We start from the raw sequence: 26,486 nt of genomic DNA, 5'->3' as shown, positions 1-26,486 counted from the left end.
AGTGGATCACTTGAAAAGAAACAACGATTTTGTTGGCGATCAGATGTTTTCTGCTTTGGTTAAGCTGCTTGATAGCTCTTATGACGTTCGTAAAATTGGGCAAAAACTACTTAAATATAAAATAAATGTACCTACTAAAAAACAACGCCAGGAAAATTTCGACGTTAACCCCTTGTAACTCAACATCGTAAATTTTAAAATTAATAATGTCAATCGAAAGAGCTTTAGCTATAATAAAACACGTATTTTTTTTTAATTCAATAAATTCATTATTTGCTTAGTTATTTCGAAATTTACGCATTAAAAAAAAAGTTTAAATAATTTTTTTTTGTATATAAATGCAAAAATTCAAACAAAAAGCTATCTAATATTTATTTTTAAGCGCATTCCTAAAATCCAAAAATAAAACCCCGTTAGTTTATGCACGAAAAATATTTTTTCTGAAATTCGTAGTTTTTATATAAATTTGCTTGTTTTCAAAAAAAGCCGAAGTTTCAACATTAACTGCCAATTAAAAACTATTGTTGCTATTTATTAGAAATATGGCGCATTATTTCGATAAAGCAATTCTTAAAGATTGTGTAAGAAGCTTTAAAAGAATAAAAATATGTTTTTTACAGCTTTTGGGATATCTTTTTCGGTTTGTTACAGAAATGTCACATGGGGCTACAAGGGGTTAATTTTTTTCAAATACCATTCGTCAATTTTTTAATAAATGAAGTTATATTGCAAAAAATTATTTTCAAACTCAGGTTGAAAGAAATTTTTAAATTTGTTTAAATTGATTTTTGTTAAAAAATTTACGCTTTTAAGCACTTTATTTTCTTTTAATATGTAATGCTCTTGTTAGATATAAGGCAAAGAATTTGGAACAGTTTTGTTGTAGTTTTTTTGTTTTTATTTCAGAAAATCAGATATAACAAAAACTCCTTTATTCTAAAATCACCTTTTTTCTTAACTTTAATGTGATTTGGATTTCAGATTGATTGATCGGCCGATAATTTAATTGGTAGGTATGTGTCTGAGCTATTTGTGTGCACATTTGGCCGATTACATAGTCAGGTTGGTAATCAGTGCGCACACAATAAAGATAGTTGGCCGACTTTTATTAAATGATTTTCTATCAAATATACAACGTTCCAATAAGAAATAAGAAGAAAGGTAAGTCTTGAAATTCCTAGTACAAGCAAATGCAAAAACACCAGCATTCAGTTGGCCTCAAAAATGGAGCAATACACAAGAGTTAGACTTGCCGCCATTTTCTGAGGTCAATCCGGCGAACTCCACAGGCCGGATCACTAGTGTGAAGCGTGGGAGTGTTAAGAACCGCTCAACAACTAGATCATAAAAGCGCGGAAATAATTTTATTATCGGTTTTCATATTAGCGATAACTAATTTTTATTCATCATTAGAGCTCCTGCACACAAACTCTCTTTCGTACCATAGTTAAGTCGGTCTATGCTGTTTGTGCGCACACTTGGCCGAATGAATAGTTGGGTTTGAAGTGAGTGCACACACTAGATAGATAGTTAGCCGAAAATTTCGATTCACTGTCAAATACTGAACAATGAAAAAAACAGTCACACAAGGGCACTTTTTAAAGAAGAAAGATGGATAAAGCTTCAAATTTATAACCGACATAGAATGTGGATAATTTCTCATGGCGATAAAGCATTGGTTTAAGCATAGCGTCTCAACATCGAGCTTAATACTGAAAAGCTGGAGGCCAAGTCTGGTTCTGTGAATAAATGATGGGAGACAAAAATTTTACTTTTGCTTTCACGCATTAGGTTAGGCTAACGTGGCTATCAGCAAGAGAGCTTAGACCATGATTGTTCCGTTGTGATACCTGATAAATAAATGAATCTTAGAGACTTTTCTTCCTAATCGTTGAACCATTGCGAGCTTCTAATAAAGCGAACGAGAAAACCTATGTCTTTATTTGCTGGATCACTAAGATCGTTGTAGTAACGCAGGACATTCACAGAGAAGGTGAGGAAACGATTCCACCTCCTCCTTATCTATGCAGCTTCAACAGAAATCATTCGAATAGATTCCAAAACGTGTTGGATGCTTGCCTATTATACAGCGTCCTGTTATGACACTTATTACGGAGCCGATTTATCATCTGCTTGGAGCGCTTTAGATCCAGTATTGGCCAGACCTATTTAGTCGCTATGCATATGGTGATATTATTCCACCTAAGATTTGTTTTATTTGTAGTCCTTGTTTGAGGATTAGCGCATAGCGATGTGGAAAGCTACATAAATGTATATACATATATGTTGACCTTGTTTGGTAATAAAGGAATCAATGATCCACTTTTGGTAAGTTCATCAGATCTGTAATTTCCTGAAATGTCTCTGTGGCCCGGCACACAGCAAAGGTGAATGTCAAACTGCTGTGCCAATTCTTTCTGAAATTATCGACAATTAATGGTTGTTTTTAAATTGGTTGAGATTTATTATTGGCTGTCCGGGAAGATACGGATATCTTTATTTGATACCAAGTTTTCTTTAAGTCACGATAGGCTTATAATATGGCAAACAGCTCCTCCTATCCGCAGACAGGCTGAACATTGGACTTTGCTTAATTTAACACAATTAGCGTTATTGGGCCTAACCAATAATTAAATTTAAAGCTCACTTTAATATTTAACTGAATTCTCCTCATTCAGAGAACTAAAATCAGAGTCTTCAGTCTCCATAACGGCCAAACTGTCGACGTAATTTCCTTCTAAATAATTTTGTAGTCATTTAATGTGAAAAATGTTCCCAAATATTTTTGGTCAGGTTTTAGACCAAAATATCGCACTGTGCGATTGTTACATTATTGGACATTTACAAACAATAATATCCGTTATAGACACTACTGGTACCCAACTGCAAGCAAATCCATTCTGCAGCTTAGGACTTAGCTCGACGTAAATACGAATAAATGCGAAAAATGACACGCGTGGCAATATCATGAGTAGTTGGAAGGTTTGAACTACAAGAGCAAGTACATACGACAAGGCCGTGCATTTAATTTAAGAACCGAGGTAAGACTGAGTTTGCATTATGCTGGGATGCTTTGTTCTGTCCATAATCGACAGGTCACTAAATGCACACTTTAAATAGCGCAACAGGAAATGGTAATTACCATTCCAGAGAGATTTTTCCAAGTCTTCAACATCGCTTGCGACTTATCATACTAGTTCTTCTTTGCAGGGCCTAATTTGAAGTTTGTACCCTAACAAAATTCTTTTTAGCATCTTATAAATATTTCGAACTCCGAAGCACATTCCTGGACTAGAATCAATCTTATAAATTTAAATAGTTATTCCTGTCTACCACAGATTAAAAAATTGTTAAAATTCTTTTCAATTTAAACTTAATTTCCATAAAAAAAATAGCTTTTTTTTAAACGAAGGAAACAAGATTCCTTCAGATTCGATTGGTTTTTATTTGAATCTAGTACACTCTCTAGCTCTTTTCGAAGTTTGTTTTAATAACTTTGTATATGCATTTCTGATAGGGCTTTTATATGGGCTAGGGGTTGGAAACGACCGTTACCAGTTTTCTTGTGTGATTTTTCCACCTTTATTATCGATTACTATTTTGTTAACAAATTGAACTCTAAGTATATATACATATATATGTATGTACATACGAAGGAGGTTTAGAGGTGTACAACAAGGAACATAATTAAATTGATTTTATGCTAAGATTATTTTTTGTTATGACACTGAAAAACAATTAGTGACAAAATGAAGGCGAAGGGTGTTGCAGCCTTGAAAATCAACGGTATTTACGTTAACTCGCAATATACGAATACACATTTAAAGTAGACGTGATGAGCGAATTCTTAACACGAGATAGAAATAACTTAATTAGTTTCTGAGAAAATTCACAAAAAAGAGAGTGAATTTGAATAGTTGTTATAAGAATTCGATTTTTGGGCACTGGAAATCTAAGTTTTTATAATGCCATGGAACTTCTAAAAACAAAAATAAACAAAATAAATCTTACATAACAGCATCATTAGAAAACATTAAGTGTGTTTCAAATAAAGCAAAAAACTATTCAATTATTTGTAAGCAAAAAAAAAAGTTTGGGTTGTCTTGGGATTTGAATCTTGGATCATCTCTGATCTCACAATGCCACCATTTAATAAGCATGATGTCTCTCAAGTAGTTTAAGAAGTGATTCTAATTCTTGGGTATATCTGCGAAAAAAATTGTAAACAAGTAACCTCTATCTGCAAAGTTGATAGCACTTACTTTGATATACCTTGACTCTAGTGAGGCGGCTTAGCATTAAAAAAGATTTCAATCGTGCACTTTGTGATAAAAGCATAAAATTAACATCGTTGGTAGTACTCAATATAAGAGTTATTTTGAGATATTGGGCCACCTTGTATTCCATCCGGAAGGGTAGATACAAGACTTTTTCTGTGTTGCACTTGCTTTATTGCATATCATAGTATAAGTAATAAAATATTTTTATTAGTATCATACATGATTTCAAGGTATTTTCTAACGCCCGATCGAATAAAATCAATACCAAAATGTCTCGACCATCATGTAAAAAGTTATTGGAGTCTTTATGAATTGTCTTTTACTCAAAGAGCTAGAGTTAGAATATTACTAAGTACTCCTTGAAAAAAAATGGTAGGTTGATAAAATTTTGTGTGGACGTTTCATATACCACAGAAAAAAATAATAAAATATGTCCATCAAAAAATTTCAGGTCAAAGGGTGTTCTTTCTAGCGAGAAAGAACACTTTTGAAATGGTACCATTGCAGCACATGGAAAATCTTTGCATTTTTTTTAAGCCGCAGATATATTTTATACATCGTATAAGAATCAAAAATAATCAAAAAATTAATTATACTTACCATGGAATATTAAATTTTCATGCAAAACTTAAATTGCTTGCTTTTATTTTTATTAAATTTTCATACACATTAATGTTTTGAAGGAGTGAGGTGCAAAAGTAAAATGATGAAAAATAATTGTGAAGTTTGTGATAAAAGCATTAAAATAATAGGATTGTTAGTACAATATGTAACCCTCATTTTAAGATATTGGGTTCACTAATATTTCACCTATAATGTTGTACATGAGCCATCTAATAATCACAAATTTCACAAAACTTTATTTTAATTGCTTTCTGTGCATCGTTATAAACATTTTCATAGGTGAAATATTAAGTTGCCCAATATCTTAAAATGAGGGTTACATATTGTACTAACAATCCTATTAATTTGATTCTTTTATCACAAACTGCACAATTATTTTTCATACTTTTACTTTTGCACCTCACTCCTTCAAAACATTAATTTGTATGAAAATTTAATAAAAAATAAAAGCAAGCAATTTAAGTTTTGCATGAAAATTGAATATTCCATGCTTCATGGTAAGTATAATTAATTTTTTGATTATTTTTGATTCTCATACGATGTATAAAATATATATGCGGTTCAAAAAAATGCAAAGATTTTCCATGTGCTGCAATGGTACCATTTCAAAAGTGTTCTTTCTCGCTAGAAAGAACACCCTTTGACCTGAAATTTTTTGATGGACATATTTTATTAATTTTTTCTGTGGTATATGAAACGTCCACACAAAATTTTATCAACCTACCATTTTTTTTCAAGGAGTTCTTGGTAATATTCTGACTCTAGCTCTTTGAGTAAAAGACAATTCATAAAGACTCCAAAAACTTTTTACATGATGGTCGAGACATTTTGGTATTGATTTTATTCGATCGGGCGTTAGAAAATACCTTGAAATCGTATATCATATTAAAAAAAAAAAATTCATTGTCTATACCATGATATACAACAAATCGAGTACAACACAGAAAAAGTCTTGTATCTACTCTTCCGGATGGAATACAAGGTGGCCCAGTATCTCAAAATAACTCTTATATTGAGTACTACCAACGATGTTAATTTCATGCTTTTATCACAAAGTGCACGATTTCGTTGCTAAGCCGCCTCACTACTCATGTTTATGATGATTTCTCTGTTAATACCTACTAATTGTTTTAGGGAAAATATTTTCCTTTGTAAATGCGTTTATAATTGTAGAATGTTGATAAATTTTCTGATTGCTCAGATACATAACATATTACTAATTAAAGCTGTTTAATTTTTCTTGTCCATGATAATTTTTTTACTTTGAGGACAATTTTCTTTGAGAAATGCAAACTAAGTGTTTTATTCGTTATTTTTTTATGAAGGAAACAATATTAAACAAAAAAGGAATTCACAAGTTTGCCAAAAAACTCATACCTACATTTTATTATACCTATTTGTGGCATGATTGTCATACATACATGCGACACCTCATGAAGGAGCAATGCCTAGTGATAACCAGTTCTCGACCATTTTTGTGTGCATGTAAATAATTTGAAAGAATAGAATTTAGAATTAACCGCTGAGTCCGAACGGCTTAGCAGGGATGCACTTTTACATGACAATGATACTCTTGGAAGCTTCGAATTCCCCGAGAGTGTTGTACCCCTGTGAATCGAACCCAGACATCTGACGTCATAGTCCATCGCACTAATCATCGTGCCACGAGGTAGTACATAATTTCTTTTGGGTTTTATTCTTTTATTTTTTATTTGAATAATACATCTAAATTTCAGAAACAGTATATTCGTTTTTTTTAGGTTTACTGGAGCAAGTTCATTAAAAAAATTGATGAGAAAAGTGCCAAATTTGTTAATACTGCATTTGGAGATATGACAAAATTAAATAAATTTAAATAAATCTGTATATATGTTATATCTTATATGCATATGTACATTAAAATTAAGTTTTTAGCGTGACATTGTCAAATTTTTACATTTTCATATTACTCGTCCTAAGCAAATCTACTTCTAACTTCCTTGTTTATATTAATATTTTTAGTTTGCGTAAGACAACCATCTCATTCTTGTCTATCTGACGACGACACGTAGCAATAACTAAGAACAAGCTATTTTAAGATGTTTTGTTTCTTGAAACAGCAACAAACAAAAACTTTTAGAACTATTTGGAGTTATTTGAACTTCAAAGATATTTTATGTGAAAGAAAATGCTAATAATTATTATAAGTTTAAATGTTGCTATGGATGAAATAATGATAAATTAGAATAAATTTTGTTTTAATAAGTTGCTCAGAACTTAGATTTGGTATGTGTTTTATTTTTAGATGTTCTCGTAGAAATCTTAAATAATTTTCTATGTATGCACATAAATATTTCTAAAAATAAATCTTGTATCATGCGTATGTGGAAAAATTACTTTTTATAAAGTCCCTTCAGAAATTGCAATTTGTTGAGAGTTATGAACACAAATTAAAAAAAAATCTAACAAGAAATAAAACTTTGAAAAATCTGATTTAAGCGAAGGTGTATAAGTTCAATTAATACTATGCAAATATAATAAAGACATACATACATGAAAAGGTTTCTTTATTTATAACTACTTCTAAACAATAATCCATAAATTCATTCATTTATGTCGTTTTCGATTGGACGTCCAGAAGTGTCCGGATGCATTCTGAAACCGTTTTACTGGCTTAAAAATGACAGCTAGAACGCTTCTAAGAAGAGAAATTCTCTTCTCGATTTCAAATCAGAATCAAATCAAGAAGCACTAATACATTGGGCACGTTCAAACAGTTAACATAAAGCTATCGGATAGCTTTTTGTTGTTGTAAACAGTGTTAAAAATTAGCAATGAAACGAACTATTTTCTGTCAAAAAATAATCTGAAGGTATCCGAGAATTTTTGGTATATTCAATATTTTCATATTTTTTTTGTAGCTGCTTTGGCAAGCTATCTGGATAGCTTTTCGTTCTATCCTATAGCTGTTTGAACGTGCCCATTTATACTTACATGTCAAAGAAACACTCAATCATTGTTTTTTTCTGTTTTTTTTTTCAATTTTTTTTTTGTTTTTTTGCAATTTATTTGTTAATTTATTTTCAAAGAAATAAATTATGCTTTTAAAATATTTTCCAAAACAAATTCCCCATTAATTGGTACAATAAGTTACAATTTTCTTTAAATATTAATTATTTTTCAAGTCGTATGTCATGTTTGACATTTTAAATTTCACAGAAAAACAAACAGAAACACAAAAAAAAAACACAGTTGAGTGGAAGCGATTCAAACTGTTTTATTGGATTTCAGAATGAGTGAATCCTTGAGTGATTCCAATCGAAAACGACATGTTGTACAAAAAATTGTCACTCATTTGAGAACTTATTAAGCTGAATTTTTGTATATATTTTTTTATGTATGTACATAATATAGTCGAGTCAAATTAAGCATAAAATTGGTAAAATCTCGGAATCCAGGGAAAGTCGATGAATCTGTAAAACTAGTATAGGGCTGCATTATTAAAAGGTCAAATAAGAAAGTTAAAAAAAAAATTTCACCGCTCTCGATTAAAAAAAATTTTAAGGACCGTTTACTGTCATTCCGTATGCAAGCGTTCAATCGGAATTACTGTCTCATTATAGATTTTGCTCAAACTTTGTAGGGATGCTCTCTAGGACTGTAAGGAAGCAAATCCATGATTTAATTTTTAGTTGCGTTGTTTCCCCGCTACCCGCATTTGAACTTTTGCAAAACGTCAGTTTAATGTTACTATAGTTTTGCGTCTATTGAAGATATTACATATAAGAGCCAAGGTTCTGGACCCAGTCAAAAACCATGAAAAATCAGCAAAATTACCAGTTTTTCAAAAATTGTTTTTAATTCAGGGATAATTAATACTGTTATAACCTAAATAAGTTATACCTTGGGATAACGCAGTGATTAAATTAACACAACTCTACTTGTTCACGTTTTAAGTTAGACTCACCTTGTCTTGTCAATCCGATCGTCGCGAGCCCAACTTCCTCAGTGGATAATCGTCGGCACGTTTAAAGAATCAGCACAATTCAATTATTATCTTATTGCACTTTGATTGACCCAAAACAATATCCCAATGGACAATCAAAGTGAACATTACAATTGAAGTGTGCTGAGTTCAACGCACGACGATTTCCTCTGGTAGGTATGGAAGAGGGCACAACATCCCTCCCCACCCGGAGGAAGAACTCACGATCAACCGGATGACGATCGACAAGATATATCGATCGATAACATATTTATTTTGCATTTTCTTATAATATAACATTTCATTTCTTATTATCTATAAATTATCTATTTTTTAAATATCGATGTTGTTTTTGTTTAATTTAACATATCTATGGTTTATTTGTTAATTTCTTTGTAATTAATTATGAATTTTGAATACATTCATTTTTTTTTTAATTTAAACCATTTTAATCAAATTATATTAAGGAACTTATAAATGTAATGTAATAAGGTATTTTATTATGTTTAAATAGAATGTTTAGTTTTGAATATTTATATAAAATATTTTTTTGGTAAATTCTTTTTAATTGCAATAGCAATATTTGCAATTTTACTATATTCGGTCAGTGTGTTTAAGCTTGGTGTTGTTTGACTGTTTGGCTGCTTGCTGCTTATCTGGCGGTTGTCGTTTACCGTGTCCGTAGTGTATTATTGGCCTTGTCTGAGATTTCAGTCTGCTTCATTGAGGGTAACCAATTTTAGTTAATTGATTTGTGTAAATTAACAATTAAACAATTATATTTGTTTTAGTTCATATATTTTTTTTAAATATATTTTTTAGTTTTTATAAGATATATTTTTTTTTTAAATAATTGATTTTTTAAGCAAAGGTTTAAATAATTGATCTTCGATTAATTTTTATACTTTTATAAGTTGTCAATCAATCAATTTATATATGTAGTTTTTTCAATACATATTTTTTTATTTAATTACTACAACTTCTATTTTTTTTTTTTTTGAATTAGACAAAGTAAAGATATTGGAATAATGAATTGAGATGAGCATGAGCATGAGCTTCTTGCCTGATTGACTGATCTCAAATTTTGATTGTCGTTGTTCACAGAACTTCTTAGGTTTTTCACTAAGAGGATGTGTCTTCGATCAAAAGAATCGTCTTTATTTCGTTTACATTTTTTAGAAAAAATGTTAGAAATTAAGCTAAGGTCATTATCCACAGTAAGCATGTTTTTAGGGAGAGAAACCCGTGATTCACTTAATTTGTGACTCCTGTTTATTATTTGTCTTGAAGAGGTTCTTGGAAATTCGGTACCTTTTTTATTTGAAGTAAATGGATATGTAAGGGGAAATTGTGATACCAGCTTTCTGTTGTTATCCAAAAATTTTAATGTGTTGGTAACAGAGTCAATTATAGCATGGTTCCCAAGAATATCCCTGCCTATTATACCATCGGCGGGTATGTTATTTACGCCATCTATTATATTCCATTTTAATTTAATTTTTCCCTTCAAACTCGACCGAATTGAACCTAAAGTGTCGCCAATCCCTTCAGAAGCTAATTTTATTTTACATTTTTCTTTAGTACGTATTCTTACATTATTTTTTAATGCACTATTTACTAAAAAGCTTGCTTTTTTATTTTCGTTTACTAAAACCAAAATTTTACCTCTCTTAGCATTTGGAAATGGCAGTTCTATATACATTTTTTTCTTGGCTTCTTTATTGTTAAATTTATTTTTCACTTCGATGATGTGAAATTTTGTATAAAATTCATAAATCATATCTAAACATTTAGTGAATACTAACTAATTGACGTTTTGGCAGATTTAGTAATTTGAGTGGATGTGTAAGGGGCGACTTGATTGTTTTTTGGTAAAGTTGGGCTTTTGACCCAATCATATTTGACAAAATATCGTCTTTTACATCTACACTCATTCTCAGAGTGGCCAACCCTAGAACACCAATCGCATCGTACTCTAGTTTTTGCGGGTTTGCCGCTTCTAATTGACTTTTGGGTATCGAAAGTGTTCTTTGAGGTTGTCCATGTGCTTTACAGGTATTGTGGAAAAAAGTATTTCTCTTAAACCTGCAATGAGCACTTTTGTGGTTTGTTTTCTTGCAGAATCTACAAACCACTTTCTCTGAGCTACATCTTACATTAATTTCCTTTACAGGAAATCTTTGCCAATCTTTGGTTACAGATGCTGTAACCTTTCCACTTTTTGAGGTGTGACACATGATTATTTTAAAAAATAATAGTCACTTGGAGTCAAAAAATAAAACGTAGGTATGTAGGTATATTTAATTTGCTTATCCCTAACCCTTACTTGAAGTTTCAAACTGACCTACATTAACTAAAATTAGTTTATTTCCGTAAACAACTCAAGCAAATTTAACAAACAAAAATATAAGCACATCGTTTTTCAGAAAAAGTGAAGAAAAAACGAAAACGATGCAAAACAAAAATAAAAACGAAATATACTTACCTGCTTATTGACATACGTACATACATAAATATAAATTGATGTAGGTTGCACTTTGAATTTAATTAAACCTTTTTTTTTGAAAAAGAACAGAAACAATGATTCACTAAAAAATTTCAAAAGCCGACACTACACTGAGTTATTGGTTGTTTTTATTATGTTTATATTTTTATTTCCTTCTTTTTTTTTTACAATTTAAAGGCTCGCCTGGCTGCGCCAATGTTATATAACCTTAATAAGTTATATTATGGGTATTCGCAGGAGGAATTACGCAGGGATTAAATTCGACTCTACTTGTTCACGTTTTAAGTTAGACTCACCTTGTCTTGTCAATCCGATCGTCGCGAGCCCAACTTCCCAAAACAATATCCGAATGGACAATCAAAGTGAACATTACAATTGAAGTGTGCTGAGTTCAACGCACGACGATTTTCTCTGGTAGGTATGGAAGAGGGCACAACAATACGTATTTTTTAAAATTTATTCAAAAATTACTATTCTTAAGCTTTAAAATACCGTTTCAAACAAAAATATATCTTCAATAGACGCAAAACTATAGTAACATTAAAATGACGTTTTGCAAAAGTTCAAATGCGGGTAGCGGGGAAACCACGCAACTTAAAATTAAATCATCATGGATTTGCTTCCTTACAGTCCTAGAGAACATCCCCACAAAGTTTGAACAAAATCTGTAATGAGACAGCAATTCCGATTGAACGCTTGCATACGGAATGACAGTAAACGGTCCTTAAAAATTGTTGTAATCGAGAGCGGTGAAATATTTGACCTTTTAATAATGCAGCCCTATACTAGTTTTACAGATCCATCGACTTTCCCTGGATTCCGAGGTATAAATCTAATTTGACTCCACTAATAATATACACAGATTAACAATAATCACGAATTATTACAATCATATGAAAGACAAGCGGCGTGGGTCCTCAGCAAATCTATTGAGTACATCTTCTCTTATTTCCTCCTCTCTCTCCCAAACCATTTTTCGGTGAACACTCAGCATACATAATCCTGTAAATTAAAACATTCAAACAGATATCTACAAACAATGATTTTGAGACTATTATCCACTATACTATTCAAACGCAATCTTCGATCATAGTTGATCTTCTTTACCTTTTGATTCTTCTCAACGTGCTAAAAGTTCTTTCAACTGAGCTTGTGGTGCACGGTAAGGAAAGGGCAATATGGAGAGTAAGTTTCGTTGTAGGGAAAAAGTCGTCTACTACTTGTACGATATCGCGTAAGTCAAGTTTTTGGAGATCTTCAGGAGATAAATTTTTGTATCTTTCCAAAGATTTTACCACACTAAAGCCTCCCCAGCAATTTTTACTTGCGATATAGGAGAATCATAAACTCAACTCTAGGAGATTTCTCAGCAAGAAGATCTGTTAGTAGAGGTACACCACAAAAAGGGGTACTCTCCCCACTCCTGTGGAACTTGGTGGTTAACGAACTACTAGTCAATCTGGAAGCAGATGGATTCAAAGTGATTGTATACGCTGACGGCGCGCCGCGGCGTCGCCATTACTGTATCAGGAAAACATCTCCATACTTTCAGCCCTATTCTGCTATTCGATTCACGTGAATCGAAAGATTAAATTCATTAACCACATCGAATTGTCTTCGACATTATATTATGCCCCGGATATCCGCATCTTCTCTGACAGCCAAGCCGCCCTCAAATCGTTGCTAGTATTTACTATTTTTTATGCATACGGACTATTATAACATGTCAAACGACCAAGCAGATCTGGCCTAGGCTAGATCCAGAACGTTCAAAAAATTTATTGTCTCTAAGCAGATTGCATATTAGCTCTTTAATAGGTGTCCTAGCAGGACACAGCCTCATAGGTAGACACGCCATAAGACTTGACGTAGTCTCAAATGACTTCTGTAGAAGTTGCTTTGCTGAGGAAGAAGAAGAAACAATCCAACATCTTCTCTACTCATGTCCTGCCCTTTCCAGTAGACGTAAATTATACTTTGAAAAATATTTCTTAGAAGATACTAGTGAACTCATTAATACTGACATCTTCAACCTTCACTACTTTATTTGAAGCTCCAACGGGTTTTATTAGTAAGGAATTTACTTGCATAATCATGGTATCACAACGGACCAATAAGTGGTCTAAGTGTGTCAGTCGTTTTCCTGGCAGCCATTTCTACCTAACCTAACCTGACCTAGGTACTATTTATATCATAATTATGCATTCGTACAAAATAAGTTGAGATAACATTTTTCCATGACATTACGATGTGGTGAAGTGGGTGAAGTCCGTCTGTCAGTCTGTTAGTCTGTTAGTCTGTTAGTCTGTCAGTCTGTCAGTATGTCTGTTTGTCAGTACATCAAACTTGGTATGTAGCGTTTTTTGGCGACTCTCTAGAGGGGTTTTTGGAATTAATTTGTTTGGACCAAAAATAACGATAACTTTGAAGCCGTTTTTCCCAAAACTACAATTTTGCAGATTCGTGGTTTTGGCGTTGTGCCCACGATATATCGATTTTAGTAAAATACGATTTTGTTAAAAAAATTTAAATGTAACTTTTAAGACAAGTTCTATCTTTTATTTCCATGACATTCATTATATATGCACTGCTAGATACGTCATAAAAATTGTTCAACCAAATACAAAACGACTCTAGCTCCAAGTTCCCATCTATGGGGAACGTCTCTTTCGAGGAAATTTTGTCAAATAGTATTCAAGGGATGATCTTCAAAAATTCCCAATATAAAAACGAACATTTCGTTTTTGGTTTTGTTTTAACTAATTTCTAAAATCTATTTTTGAAATCTTTTCATTGCGACAGAGAAATTGTAAATTTGGAAATGAAAATATGATTTCTTAGCAGAAATTCCACACAACTTGGCTGAAATTGTTAAATCCATAAATTTTAGCTTGGCTAAATTTTGGAGAGAATTTTGTATGTCAGCTAAAATTTAACTCGATGTTCGTTTCAGGCACAGGCACAGCCTGTTTTCAATAAAGCCCAAATGAAATAATTTCGCAAACTATCTTACTTCCAATGTCAAATCGTATTGAAAAAAAAATGTTATTTGAAATTCGAACTGACCTAATTTGCGAAATTATCTCATTCGGACTGTAGTGAAATAAGGTTATTATAGTCTGTTTTCACTACACCCCAAATAAGATAATTTTGCAAGCTAGGCCAGTTCAAATTAAATATTTTTTTCTATACGATTTGACATTGGAAGTAAGATAATTTGCGAAATTATTTCATATCGGCACTAGTGAAACAAGCTATTACAATTTTTTTTTTGGAAAAGAGTATACAAATTGTTTTTTAGACGAAAAACTAAGCTTACTGCATAATATTTGAAGTTTTCCATTCGGAAAAACTAAGTACGTTTGAAATTTTTTACTTCTGTACTTTTTCACTTATGGAGCAATGCAGTTAAGGTAGGCCCCTATAACTACAATGGCCACTTTTTGTAAAAAGTGGGAAATTTACAAAAGTAAAACATTTTATTTTATTCTAGCGCCATTTTTTTTTTTTGAAGAAAACTAAAAAAAATGTTTCTGGAGTAAAAAACTATGCTTCCTGATTCATTATTTTAGTTTTTGCTGTCAGAAAAACTATCACAAATTGCGTTTGAAAACGTTCACTTAATCTTTTTATGCCTTTAAGAAAGTATTTTGTTACAATATTTTACTCACTCGTGCAGCTGGTTTGTGGAAAAATTGTTGCTTAAACCAAAATCTGCAATAAGATCAAAACAAATTTTCCACAAGAATATAATTTCCCCCCTTCCTCAACACTGCATCAAACTGTTCCTCTTCAAATAACAACAGATGGCGCTTTCATTTCAACGAAATACCTGTAGATGTCACCACTTTCTTTGAGTTGAGTGTGGCTCTCAACCAGATTCGCAACAGATGGCTCCAAAAACTTTTCTCTAAATTGTCGCAAAGGGGGAACTTTTCTCTAGTGTAGAAAGAAATGCGTTGAACCGTTTTTTCCCAACTTTTGTATGAAAATGAAGAGGGACTGGCAGTCCATATATAATACGTCCATGTTTTTTTGAAAATCATTATTAACGGTACCTGCCATAGAGCCGTTTTTTTTTTAAATCCGATTTAATCCGAAACTACTAATTCGATTTCACGAAACTTTGTGAAAAAAAGCGTTTATATAATTTTAATATTCTTCTTTCGCAATTTTGGTTTTAGCTGTTGATCAGTAATTTCTACAAAATGGCATACCAATTTTATTTCAAAACTTTTTTCCAAAAAAAAAAACGAAAAGAAGTCTAAGGTGCTTCCCACACGTGCCACGAAAGACGAACATCTGAGGAAGAATTTCAGCGACGGCTGCATAGTCTGGCAGGGACGTTCGTACAGAGTGAATTTTATATTTTTTTTCACACAGTTTTTTCAGTGGAATAACTTGATTATGAAAAACTAACTAAAAAATAATAATTTTGCTTTCAAAAACTAATAAATTTGCAATTGCACACTGAATTATTTTCAGAATTGACTGCTTTCTCTAATGAGTTCAGCAACTTCACTAAAAGAGTAAAAATGTATTCACAGAAAATACATTCATATTTATTCTGTATCACAGACAAAGAAAACGTTACATCAAAACGTTAAATCATAATATTAAACAATAAAAAAGAAACATTACTTTATTAATTTGAATTTATATTTTTCATATAGGCGCGATAGTTTGTGACAAAAAATTCAGGAATATAAGCAATGTTTTAATGCGACTATGCATACATATATTCGCCTGAAGTATTTAATGTGTAAAAACAATGAATAAGATACAGCTAATCATTCAATCCTTCATAGTCCGCAAACAAAACTGTCAGGTGGAGCGTAACGAACAACATCAAAAAAGCTTTAATTTAGACCGAAAGAAGCCAAAGAAGTGATCGTCAAATTAACTGCACCCTTCAATTCAATTTGCATACAAATAAACAAACACGTGAACCAGACCCGTACTGTCTCTCATTTAAAATGAGATCGACTACGATGCGACTGCGTTTTTTTTTTTTTTTTTTTGTTTTGTTTACGTCACCATTCATCTCATCCACAATTTTTTTTTCCTCTACACTTGAATTTATTTATTTGGGGGAGGTACTTGAGCTTGGAACAAATGCTAAAAAAGAATTAAAAACAATATGACAACTGGATGTAATTTCTTTAGTAATTCAAGAGCCAATTAGTTTATTATTAGAGTAGCAAAGCCAATGTTTTGAAATGCAAAGTATACCTACCAACCCAATAAATTTACTAATTTAAATGTTTAAAAGTCAGTTTACACTACGCTGATTTGTATAAAAAACTGGATAGTGAATACTATATATTGTACATTTTTCTTTTGTTGCAATGGAACTCTTTTTGTCCAATTTTTTTTTAATGGAATTAAATATATTGTATGGATATATAATATCTTTTGTATTATCATAGACCGAACAATTATTATACTAATACTACACCCATATTATTGACAAATTTCAAAACAAGTTTTATATCAAAACATGTTTTATGTTTTGTTCTTACACCGAAAACATATCGCCTCTGATTGGAAGAACTAAAAGCTAATTCGTCTTTCAATTTTTAATATATGTTGGTACCTTTTTGCATTTATAATTTCCAAACTTTTCTTCCAATATGACTATGACAAAGCGGAACTTGAGACATACAAACATATTGTGAACCTGAACAGTTAAATATTAGAAAAAAAATTCTATCAATCAAACACCCAAGGTTTGGAAACCCATTTTAAAGCAACTATTTAAGGCATTGATTACAGATTTTTACTGGCAATATTCTTTCATTCTCAAGTTCCTAGCTGCTGTTTCTACAAACTCCGTAAATGACCGCGATTGTCGATCGAAATAGTTAGTTATTGCGAAATACATTCACTTCTTTCAAGGAAACTGTGAAGAAAGCGAACTCCGGAAGGAAAGATACAATGTGTAACACGGTGTTCCACAGGGTTCGATTTTGGGTCCTTTTTTGTTCTCACTTTATGTTAATGATGAATTACCTGTTGGAAAATTGTTCTTGAATGCAGTGTGGTTTCACGTATTGCCAATAGAAATATATCCCCAATAAATGAAAGAAAATCTTTTTACAAAAGAATAAGGATTTAATTTATTAACGACTTAATTGAATCAAAATTGAGTAATGAAAAAATATTATAAATTTTATTCAAATGAAAAACGAACTACAAACTTGATCAGTTAAAATATAAAAATCAAAGTATTTATAAACGTAAAGTGTAAATGTTAATTACAACATTACCATCAGTGATAAAAAATAGTTCAATTCATATGTATGCTGATGATGTACAAATACATTTAAGTTGTCAGTTAGGACTTATTGAACACGGTGTAAGCTGCCTCAATGAAGATCTTGATCAAATAGCATGTAGTTCGCAGAAAAATGGTCTTTTATTAAAACCTAAGAAATCTGTAGGTCTTGTGATTTCTAAGAAAGTTATTGACCTTTCTTACTTTCCTCCTCTGCTCAAACATAACTCACCAATTAAATATGTTCAAACTGCTAAAAATCTATGTGGGCAATACAATATTTTACGCTCGTATGAACGAAAACATTGGTCTTACCAACTCTCGTATATGGCTGCGAAATATATTCCCATTGTGATTTCTTCACAAAAGAAAGCTAAACGTTGCTTTTAAAAGTCTGATACCTTATATCTACGGTTTGCGCAGATATGACAGTGTTTCTAATTTTTCAAAAAAAAAAACTTTTAAACATGACTTTTGAAAATTTCCTTAAGTACCAATCATTAAATTTACTTTCAAAGATATCAAATGTAAATTATCATTAAATATAAATGGCCACTGAGCCAAAGTTCAAAATCAAATCCTCCACCGTGAACCTCAATATATCAATATGATAACTATGCCATCTTCACAAAGGACTCGTATGCTTACTCATCCGCGCTATACCTCCCTTCCTCCCTTACATTCGACCGTCAGTTCTTCGTATATTCAGTTCGATTATGGAATTCTCTACCACGAAATATAAGAGAAATAGACGATTTTTCGAAACTACAAACTAAAAACTTCACTTTTCACAGTTATAATAATTTGTATACAATTTGATACCAAATTTATAGTTTTTTTTCTCTTCCTTCTTTTTCTTCTCTTTTGTATTTTTTTTTCTTTTTTTATTGTTTTCATTTCTTTAAAATATTTTTGAATGTACATATTTTAATAACAATATTGTCAAATCCTAGTTTTCATTCAATGTTTAATTGTAGCTTACATCTAAGTTATAAGACAATATGTCTTAAGGTGTATAGGTTTTTCAAGAAATAAATAAATAATTTTACCAAATGAAAACCGCTACAGTCGAATATTACAACAGTTTTGTTTAGTGCCCCAATTTTGTAAAAAAAAATTAAAGTACAAGTTTTTGGTATTTTGTTCATAATACACTTTTTAAACACTTTTTAAATATTAATAACTTACATTTTTTTTAATATATTCTTTATTTTTATTTATATTATACACTTTTTAATGACCCGATCGTGGTTCTGACCTAGGGTTCCTAACATTTTCGGGAAGATTATAGTATTTTGCGGAAAAACAGTAAAAAATATAGTACTTTTCAAACAAATATAGTACCTATGATAAAATAAAAAAGTCAAGTCGTTTTAGTTGTTGCATATTAATGTTTGTAAAACCCGTATTTTTTGCACTTCTTGCATTTTTCAAATGTTTTTTGTAGACAAAATATTACATAAGGTTTTTCACATTCAATATTTCAATCTCAATTTTATCCGTTTTGAGAATTATGGGAGTGAATCACTCCTTTTTTGTGCAATTAAGGAATTAGTTCACGACAAATTTGACAAGTGGAGTTATTTGACGTTGACTTTGCATGTGTTTGTAATACTAAATAATAAATAAAATAATAACACAATCTTTTAAATTCATTTCTATTGATTTTTACAATACTTTATTCAATTTTTTTATAAATAAATATAATTTCCTTCACAAAAAAAATTGAAACAACAACCCAACAATTTGACAAGCAGTCCATGAAGTCAAATGTAGAAGTATTGGTAATCACTCCTTCAAAATTTTGGGAGTGAAGAATTCACTCCAAAAATTCACTCCTTTTTCAATTTTGGAATTTGAAATCACTCTTTTTGGGAGTGATTATATAGCTAGGAGTGACACTTTTTGAATTTTGGAAAACGACATTTGTGAACGCATTACCTAGTAGCAGTGGGGAATAAGGGAATATCTTAAAAAACATTTAGAAGGTGTTTCAATTAAATTTAGGTTTAAATTTCAAACTTGTTAAATTTTGACACTTTCGTGGTAAATAAAATAGGTTTAAATGTATCCTCCTGTAGAGAAGGCTAAAACACTGGTCTGAACGTGCCCAGTGACTTTAATCTTTGCACTATTTTTTTTTTTTTTTTTTTCAGAGAGAAACTTGATATCGAAAACCCTAATGTTTCGTAAAACAAAAGCAACTGCTGGATAAACATGAAACTGAGGGAAACCCATATAAAAATAGTGACATAAATTCCCTGAGTAATTTTGATGGGACTTGTTTAACTACCTAGCTCCTATTTTTTTTTTTTTTAATAATAGAAAATTTTACTGCCGATAGTTTCATAAAATAAAATGCACGACTGGATCACACGTACTTGCTCTTTCAGTACAAAACACTTTTATATTAGTCAACATGTAGATTTAAAGAGCTGCCTCTACATAAATTTTAAAGAAATTTCGTTGATGTTGGGGAATAGCCAACATTTGCGCCAAAATTTTGTTAAATGAAAAAATTGTTTTTTATTTGACTTTTTTAGAAAATTAAAAAATGCAGTTTTATGCAATCACTTTGAATATTTCGTCTGCAAAGTTTAATCAAAATCGTTAGAGCCGTTTTCTACTTATTAGCTATAATTTGAAAAATTTGTATCGGAGGTATACTTTCTTAGCGAGTTATAAAAATACAAAAAAAAAAAAAAAAACAGAATTCTATAAAAATCATCTGTACTAAATTTGAAAAAATTCGTCGACCCGTTAAGGCTGTGGAAATGTGTACAGATGGACGCAGAGATGTACAGACGTACGAACGGAATTGCGAGTACCACTTTTTTGGACTTCTCCATAATCGACACAAAATTAATAACTGCCCTATATATAGAGCAAGTAAAAAACACAGCCATTGAAAATTTAAAAGAACAAGACGAACCTGAAGCTCGGATAAGTAGGTAGGTACATTTCCGAGAATTTCCAACTTTCAACAGAAACGATACCTGTATAGTTTGATGACAAATGAAAGTCACTTTGATTGGAATCATATAAAACTGATTTGAATCTAATGAAATATTTTATTTTGGTAAATGCATTTCTTCAAATAATGAACGACATTATGGCAACAAATTAAGTGTGCATGCAGTTAATTCTATGAGGACTGTTTTTGTTTTGAAAACAGCAAACAAAAAACATAAAATTCAAAAAATATGTCTGGCGCTCCCAATGTTACATAACAAATTATAAAGCATTCAACTTGAAAGTTTTTCAAAATATGCATGAAGAAGAAACTAAATTTGAGTGTAAAAAATAAAAATTTAAAAATAAACCAAACGTCGCTCTATAGTTCTCAATCACACGTACATACTCATGCATCCAATTGCACTCGAATAACTATTTGCGTTTGTTAAAAAGTAAAATTTAAATAAAACAAAATTTAAAGCACAAAAAGGCAATTTTAGCATAATTTTACAAAGGCACGAAAGGGGTTATTGTTTGGATTCTTAATTCGTAAAAAGAATTATTATTTACGACTTCTAAAATATAGGTCATTGTTAGTAATGGGCATAAAAAGGACTTACTTTCCAAAAGACGTTGGATTAAGCTGTCCACATTTAGATCAAAGTCAGCCATCTCGTATGATACGCTTTTTTTTCTTTTAGTAATATTATTATTAAATTAAGAAAAAACAAAGCAATTGATGTCAGCAGTTTTTTTGTTTTAAATCACCAAATGAAAATATCAGTGAACAAACGTGGAGAATGTACATAAATTAAAGTACATTTATAAAAATCGAAACCCGATTCTCGATTATTAAATTTTGTTTTGTATAATCGGTCGCAAATTTAAATAAAAATGTATCTTTTTAAAGAAAAAATAATTATTTTCCAAATGAAAATCCACACTGAATAGGGCAAGACCACAGAATTAAAATATATACTTAAGTTTAACGGCAAGACAGAAAAATAAAAACTAAAATTCGTGTATATCACTTGGAAGTTTTCATACTACAGATGGTATTATTAGTGCACTCTACTTTTCAATTCAATTCAATTTGTAAAAAACAAAATTCCGCTCGCACGTCTCTCCATTTATTAATGCTTTAAAAATATTATTTCCAAATTGGAATCTTTTGTATTCTATTATTTCACGTGTGAAACTTTTATTATTGCTTTTTAATCTTTAGAAGACTAGTTTTTCAACTACTAAACATGGCGCTCGTAAAATGAACACTATTCGATGACGGATGATAATGATGATGAAGCTTTGTGAAATAAATTCAGAAAATAGAGAAAAGAGACTGTCAAATTGTTTGGCGTTTCTTTATGATTGTCGTTTCCGAGTGAAGTTAGATGCCGTTAAACTTAAGGGTTTGTGCATCGACATCATTGTATATATATTTCTATAGTACTATCATGAAGTCGAATTTAGTATTAGTTGATGTCGCCACTTTTTTGAGGTGGCGCTCAGTGTGTTTTTTTCATACAAATTCTGCTTTTTCAAGTCACCACTAGAGTTCCTAAGATCGTTTTACTTCATGATAGTACTATGGAAATATATATACAATGATCGACATACTAAGAACACGAAGGTTTTTTTTGTAATCCATTCAAAATGGATTTCAAATCCTTTTTTCACTTATTTCTGTTTATAATTTTTAATTTTATTGTTTTTCGCTCATTACCTATTCACTTAATAAAGCATTTTAATACATTAACACTTACGGCCATATTATTCACTAGTTTAAAAAATACATCTGTTCTGTAACTTAGTCCAGAACTTCTCGCATCGAAAAATTTTGAAAAAAAAGGTGTGTTTTTTTGTTTAAAGGTATAAGTCAGCTATTACATGAAGCCTCAAGAGGCTTGACTCTTTTTTCGAATTTTCTTTTGATAATCATTCTGTGAGGCGCGTACTATTACACGATGCCTCTTGAGTCAAAGACTCAAATTTGACATTTCTTTTTTGATTTCAGTATTGTTGTTGTTGTATTCCACCAAGAAGCAAAAAGAAATGAAAGTGAATGTTGAAAAAAGAAAGAGTGGAAAAAGAAACGTCAAAAAAGAGTCTCGGAATTTTGGCCCACGACTCTCCGGTCGGATAATTTTTTGTTTATCTTCTTTCTCTTTTGCACTCATTGGTTTTGAAAAGAGGCGCGCCTCTTGAGGCTTCATGTAATAGCTGACTAACTACATTGGCTCAAAAAGTGAAAAAGTACAAAAGTGAAAATTTTCAAATGCATTTTTGTGTAGTTTTTCGGACTGGAAAATTAAAACTAATGATGCAGAAAGCTTATTTTTTGGTCTAAAAAACAATTTGTATACTCTTTTTCACAAAACAATTGCGCTAGCCAGAAAAAAAATATTTTCACTTTTGTACTTTTTCAAAAAGTGGTGTATGTAGTTAAGCCTTAAGCCTGCTACGCTGCTCGCGCTAAATTTTAGCTGAGATAAAATTCCCATACAAGTTATCGATAACTTGTATGGGAATTTTATCTCAGCTAAAATTTAGCGCGAGCAGCGTACCAGGCTTTATCTATATAGATTTTGTGCAAAAAACGACATCGAGATTTTTGAAATCAAAACAATTTACGTGTTAAAAACAACAAAAACTTTATAGAATTTTGAAAAATCCAGATAATAGGTGTGTTTTTTATTACCACCGGTCTTAACTAGACAAAAAAAAAACGCAGTCTGGGCTAAGCAATTTACATGTTAAATACAACAACACCTTAGCCCCTTGGGCTTAGTTGTTTAGCCCGGCGATTTCTCTGGGCTTATCTTTTTGAAGAGTTTTAAATCTGTGCTACCAAACAAACTTTTTTATAAATTGTTTAGAATTTGTTTAAAAACGTGAAAACTGACGTTTGAAAGGACAAAATGTATTAAAATAGTTTTGCTAGCATACATTATTGTATCTCTTTGTAAAACATACATGAAAATTACAAGAAAAGGACGAAAGCGAAAAATATGACAACTCTAAATTTTTGTTGTGTCAGCTGTTTTCGGAACATTCAATATACAGTGCTGCCAAGATTTCAGGTTAAGCCCCGAGGCGTTTTTTTTTGTCCACTTAAGACAAGTGGTAATAAAAAACACACCTAATTATCCAGATTTTACTTTCTCTCGATAAAAACAGTAGTGCCAAGTAGTTTAACTGTTGTGTTCACACAGAAATATCTGAAAATATTGGGCAGGTTCAGAAACGTTAGGCCCTAAATATTTATAGGTAATTTCTCGCTCTCTGATTGGTCAACTGTCAAAAAAAATCCTTCCAATTTAGGTAATTTTATTGGAAAGCTGACTGGAAAGTTAAGCAAGAAAGTTTTACCTAAACATTTAGGAAAGTTTTTTTTGTCAACATGACAGCTGATTGTTTTTAATTAATAAATTATGTTAGCAAAATTAAATCTATTTTTTTGAAAAACGAGTAAAAAGTGCTTTATCGGTTATAATTAATAATAGGTGTGTTTTTTTGTTTATCTATATAGATTTTGTGCAAAAAAACGACATCGAGATTTTTGAAATCAAAACAATTTACGTGTTAAAAACAACAAAAACTTTATCTGTATAGATTTTTGAAAAATCCAGATAATAGGTGTGTTTTTTTGTTTATCTATATAGATTTTGTGCAAAAAAACGACATCGAGATTTTTTTAAATCCGTGCAAAAGTTTGGCAGCACTGGACATGAACTTTGATAGCTGTCTGTCAAAAAGTTTGCTTTTGCTTTTTTATTTAAAAAATTAAAATTTAATAAAACAAATCTCTTAACAAAATGAGAGAAAAAAACAAACAAACAAAAATCGTAGAATTGTTCCTGTTTTGTCGATTGTCATGTTCCTCTAGCTGTGTTAGTTTTATACCATAACAGTGCTTAACTAGGATGCCCAAGATGACGAAGACAGATCGCTGCCACACATCGACCATAGTTTCCATTCCAAACTACCACCAGGAAGTCTACCACATGGTTTGCCCACTGTGAAGGAAGTTGCATCAGCCATAACACCACTTGAACACAAAAAAGAATATGAAGAGAAAAATAGAGTAAGTGAATTTTTTCTCTCCTGTCTTTACATCAATTTAACATTTGTGCTTTCAGTTAAGGAACTATCGGAAGAACAAAAACAGATGATCATCTTGTCGGAGGACTTTCAGAGGTTTGTTCTACGCGCTAGACGTGTCATCGAAAGGGCTATATCTGAGAATGTCGACATCTACACAGACTACATTGAAGGTGGTGATAATGAAGAGTCAAAGGATGAGAGGACACGTGCCAGGTTGTCATTGAATCGAGATTTCTACGAAGACCGATGGTCTAAGAATCGATGCATGACTTAAATGGATTAGTCAACACATTTTCCTGAACTGGTTGTTGCTTTATATCACAATAATGAGGTTTGCATTTGTATTTTTTTCTACGATTTTATCTAAAACCCACTAAATAAATTTTTATAGGAGAGTCCCAATGAACCAGATGGTGTTGTAATGGTCTGGAACACAAAATATAAAAAATAAACACCCGAAGATGTATTCCATTGTCAGATATGTCCATATGTCAACATGCTTTGCTAAATTCAATCAAAATCTTATACTCGGTGGAACGTATTCCGATCAGATTGTATTATGGGATAATCGAGTGCAAAAGCGGGCACCCATCCAGAGGACACCTCTAAGTGCAACTACACATACGCATCCAGTGTATTGTTTTGCAAATGGTTGGCACACAGAATGCACACAATGTGATATCCATCTCATCCGATGGCAAGATTTGCTCATGGAGTTTGGATATGTTGTCGATGCCGCAAGATACAGTGAAATTGCAGCAACGGCAATCGAAGCCAATTGCTATCAGTTGCATGTCCTTTCCGTCGAATGAGATTAACAATGGTAACGTTTATTCTGGTAAAAGTTTGTTGTGATTTTCCATTTGCTTTTAAATAAATTGGTTTTACTCAAGCTTATCGACATGGAATACGTTCGGGTGTGCCTGAAGTCTATGAGAAGCATTTGGGTCCAGTGACGGGAATATCAACTCATCCAAATCAATCTACACCAGATTTTGAAGATTTGTTCCCTACATCGTCCAATGATTGGACAATTAAGTTATGTAGTCTTAAGGTGAAATTTAATATCTACTATAACGACCAATATGTATAACATTTTTTGTATTTACTTGTAGGACACTAAACCATTATATTCATTTGAAGATAATTAAGATAATGTTATGGATGTTGCATGGTCTCCAATTCATCCCGCCTTGTTCACTTCTGTCGACGGCAGTGGTCGCCTTGATATATGGAATTTAAATCAGGATACCGAAGTGCCCTCAGCATCGGTCGCAAGTTATCGTAACAATCCTTCCAACAAATTCTTTCGTCGATGAGCAGAATTTGCTTTAGAAAACTTCCATTACTGTACAAATTGTATGTGATGTATATGGGTTAGTGTTTTTTTTGTGTGGTTATATGTATATGCATAGCTATATTTAATACAAAATAAAAATATACAAAAAAAAAATTAGTATGGGTTTTTATGTATGAATAATTTAAAAACTAGATCTGCTAGAAAAAAACTAAAAATGTTGTTTTCGGAATCAGCACCCTCCATTTAGTAAGACATGATAAACAACGGTCGGGAAAATTTTTGTGTGTTGGGCAGTGAATTTATGTGGTTAAATTAAAGAAAAATGTATTAAAAGAGAATTCAAAACTATACAAATAAAAATTGTTGTAATAATTGAAACTTATCAACCACGATTCTTATTTCAGTAATATCCCGCCTTTGTGAGGCCTCCTACAGCTGGACCAAGAATGCTAGCTTGCAAATAAGTTTTTTGTTTA

At 31.5% G+C, this 26,486-nt stretch overlaps 1 protein-coding gene and 1 pseudogene across 2 annotated transcripts in view; one reads left to right on the top strand and one right to left on the bottom strand.

The window, feature by feature from the left end:
• The window catches only part of LOC129912520 (serine/threonine-protein phosphatase beta isoform), a 51,787-nt gene extending 29,896 nt beyond the window's left edge, over window positions 1-21,891 (bottom strand). The window contains exon 1 of one of the 2 annotated variants that reach the window (XM_055990803.1): window positions 21,227-21,891. In XM_055990803.1, coding sequence (XP_055846778.1) covers window positions 21,227-21,278 — 52 coding nt within the window. In that variant the 5' untranslated portion in view covers window positions 21,279-21,891. The remainder of the gene's footprint in view (window positions 1-21,226) is intronic. The other variant, XM_055990804.1, reaches the window with a different exon arrangement.
• Window positions 21,892-21,897: 6 nt separating this feature from the next.
• On the top strand, window positions 21,898-26,121 carry LOC129909476 (cytoplasmic dynein 1 intermediate chain-like; annotated as a pseudogene).
• Window positions 26,122-26,486: the final 365 nt, after the last annotated feature.

The sequence above is a fragment of the Episyrphus balteatus genome, chromosome 2, assembly GCF_945859705.1.
Source record: "Episyrphus balteatus chromosome 2, idEpiBalt1.1, whole genome shotgun sequence".
Taxonomy (NCBI): Eukaryota; Metazoa; Arthropoda; class Insecta; order Diptera; family Syrphidae; genus Episyrphus; species Episyrphus balteatus.
Note: the sequence above shows the minus strand (reverse complement) of the source record. Positions and strands in the feature narration are given on the sequence as shown.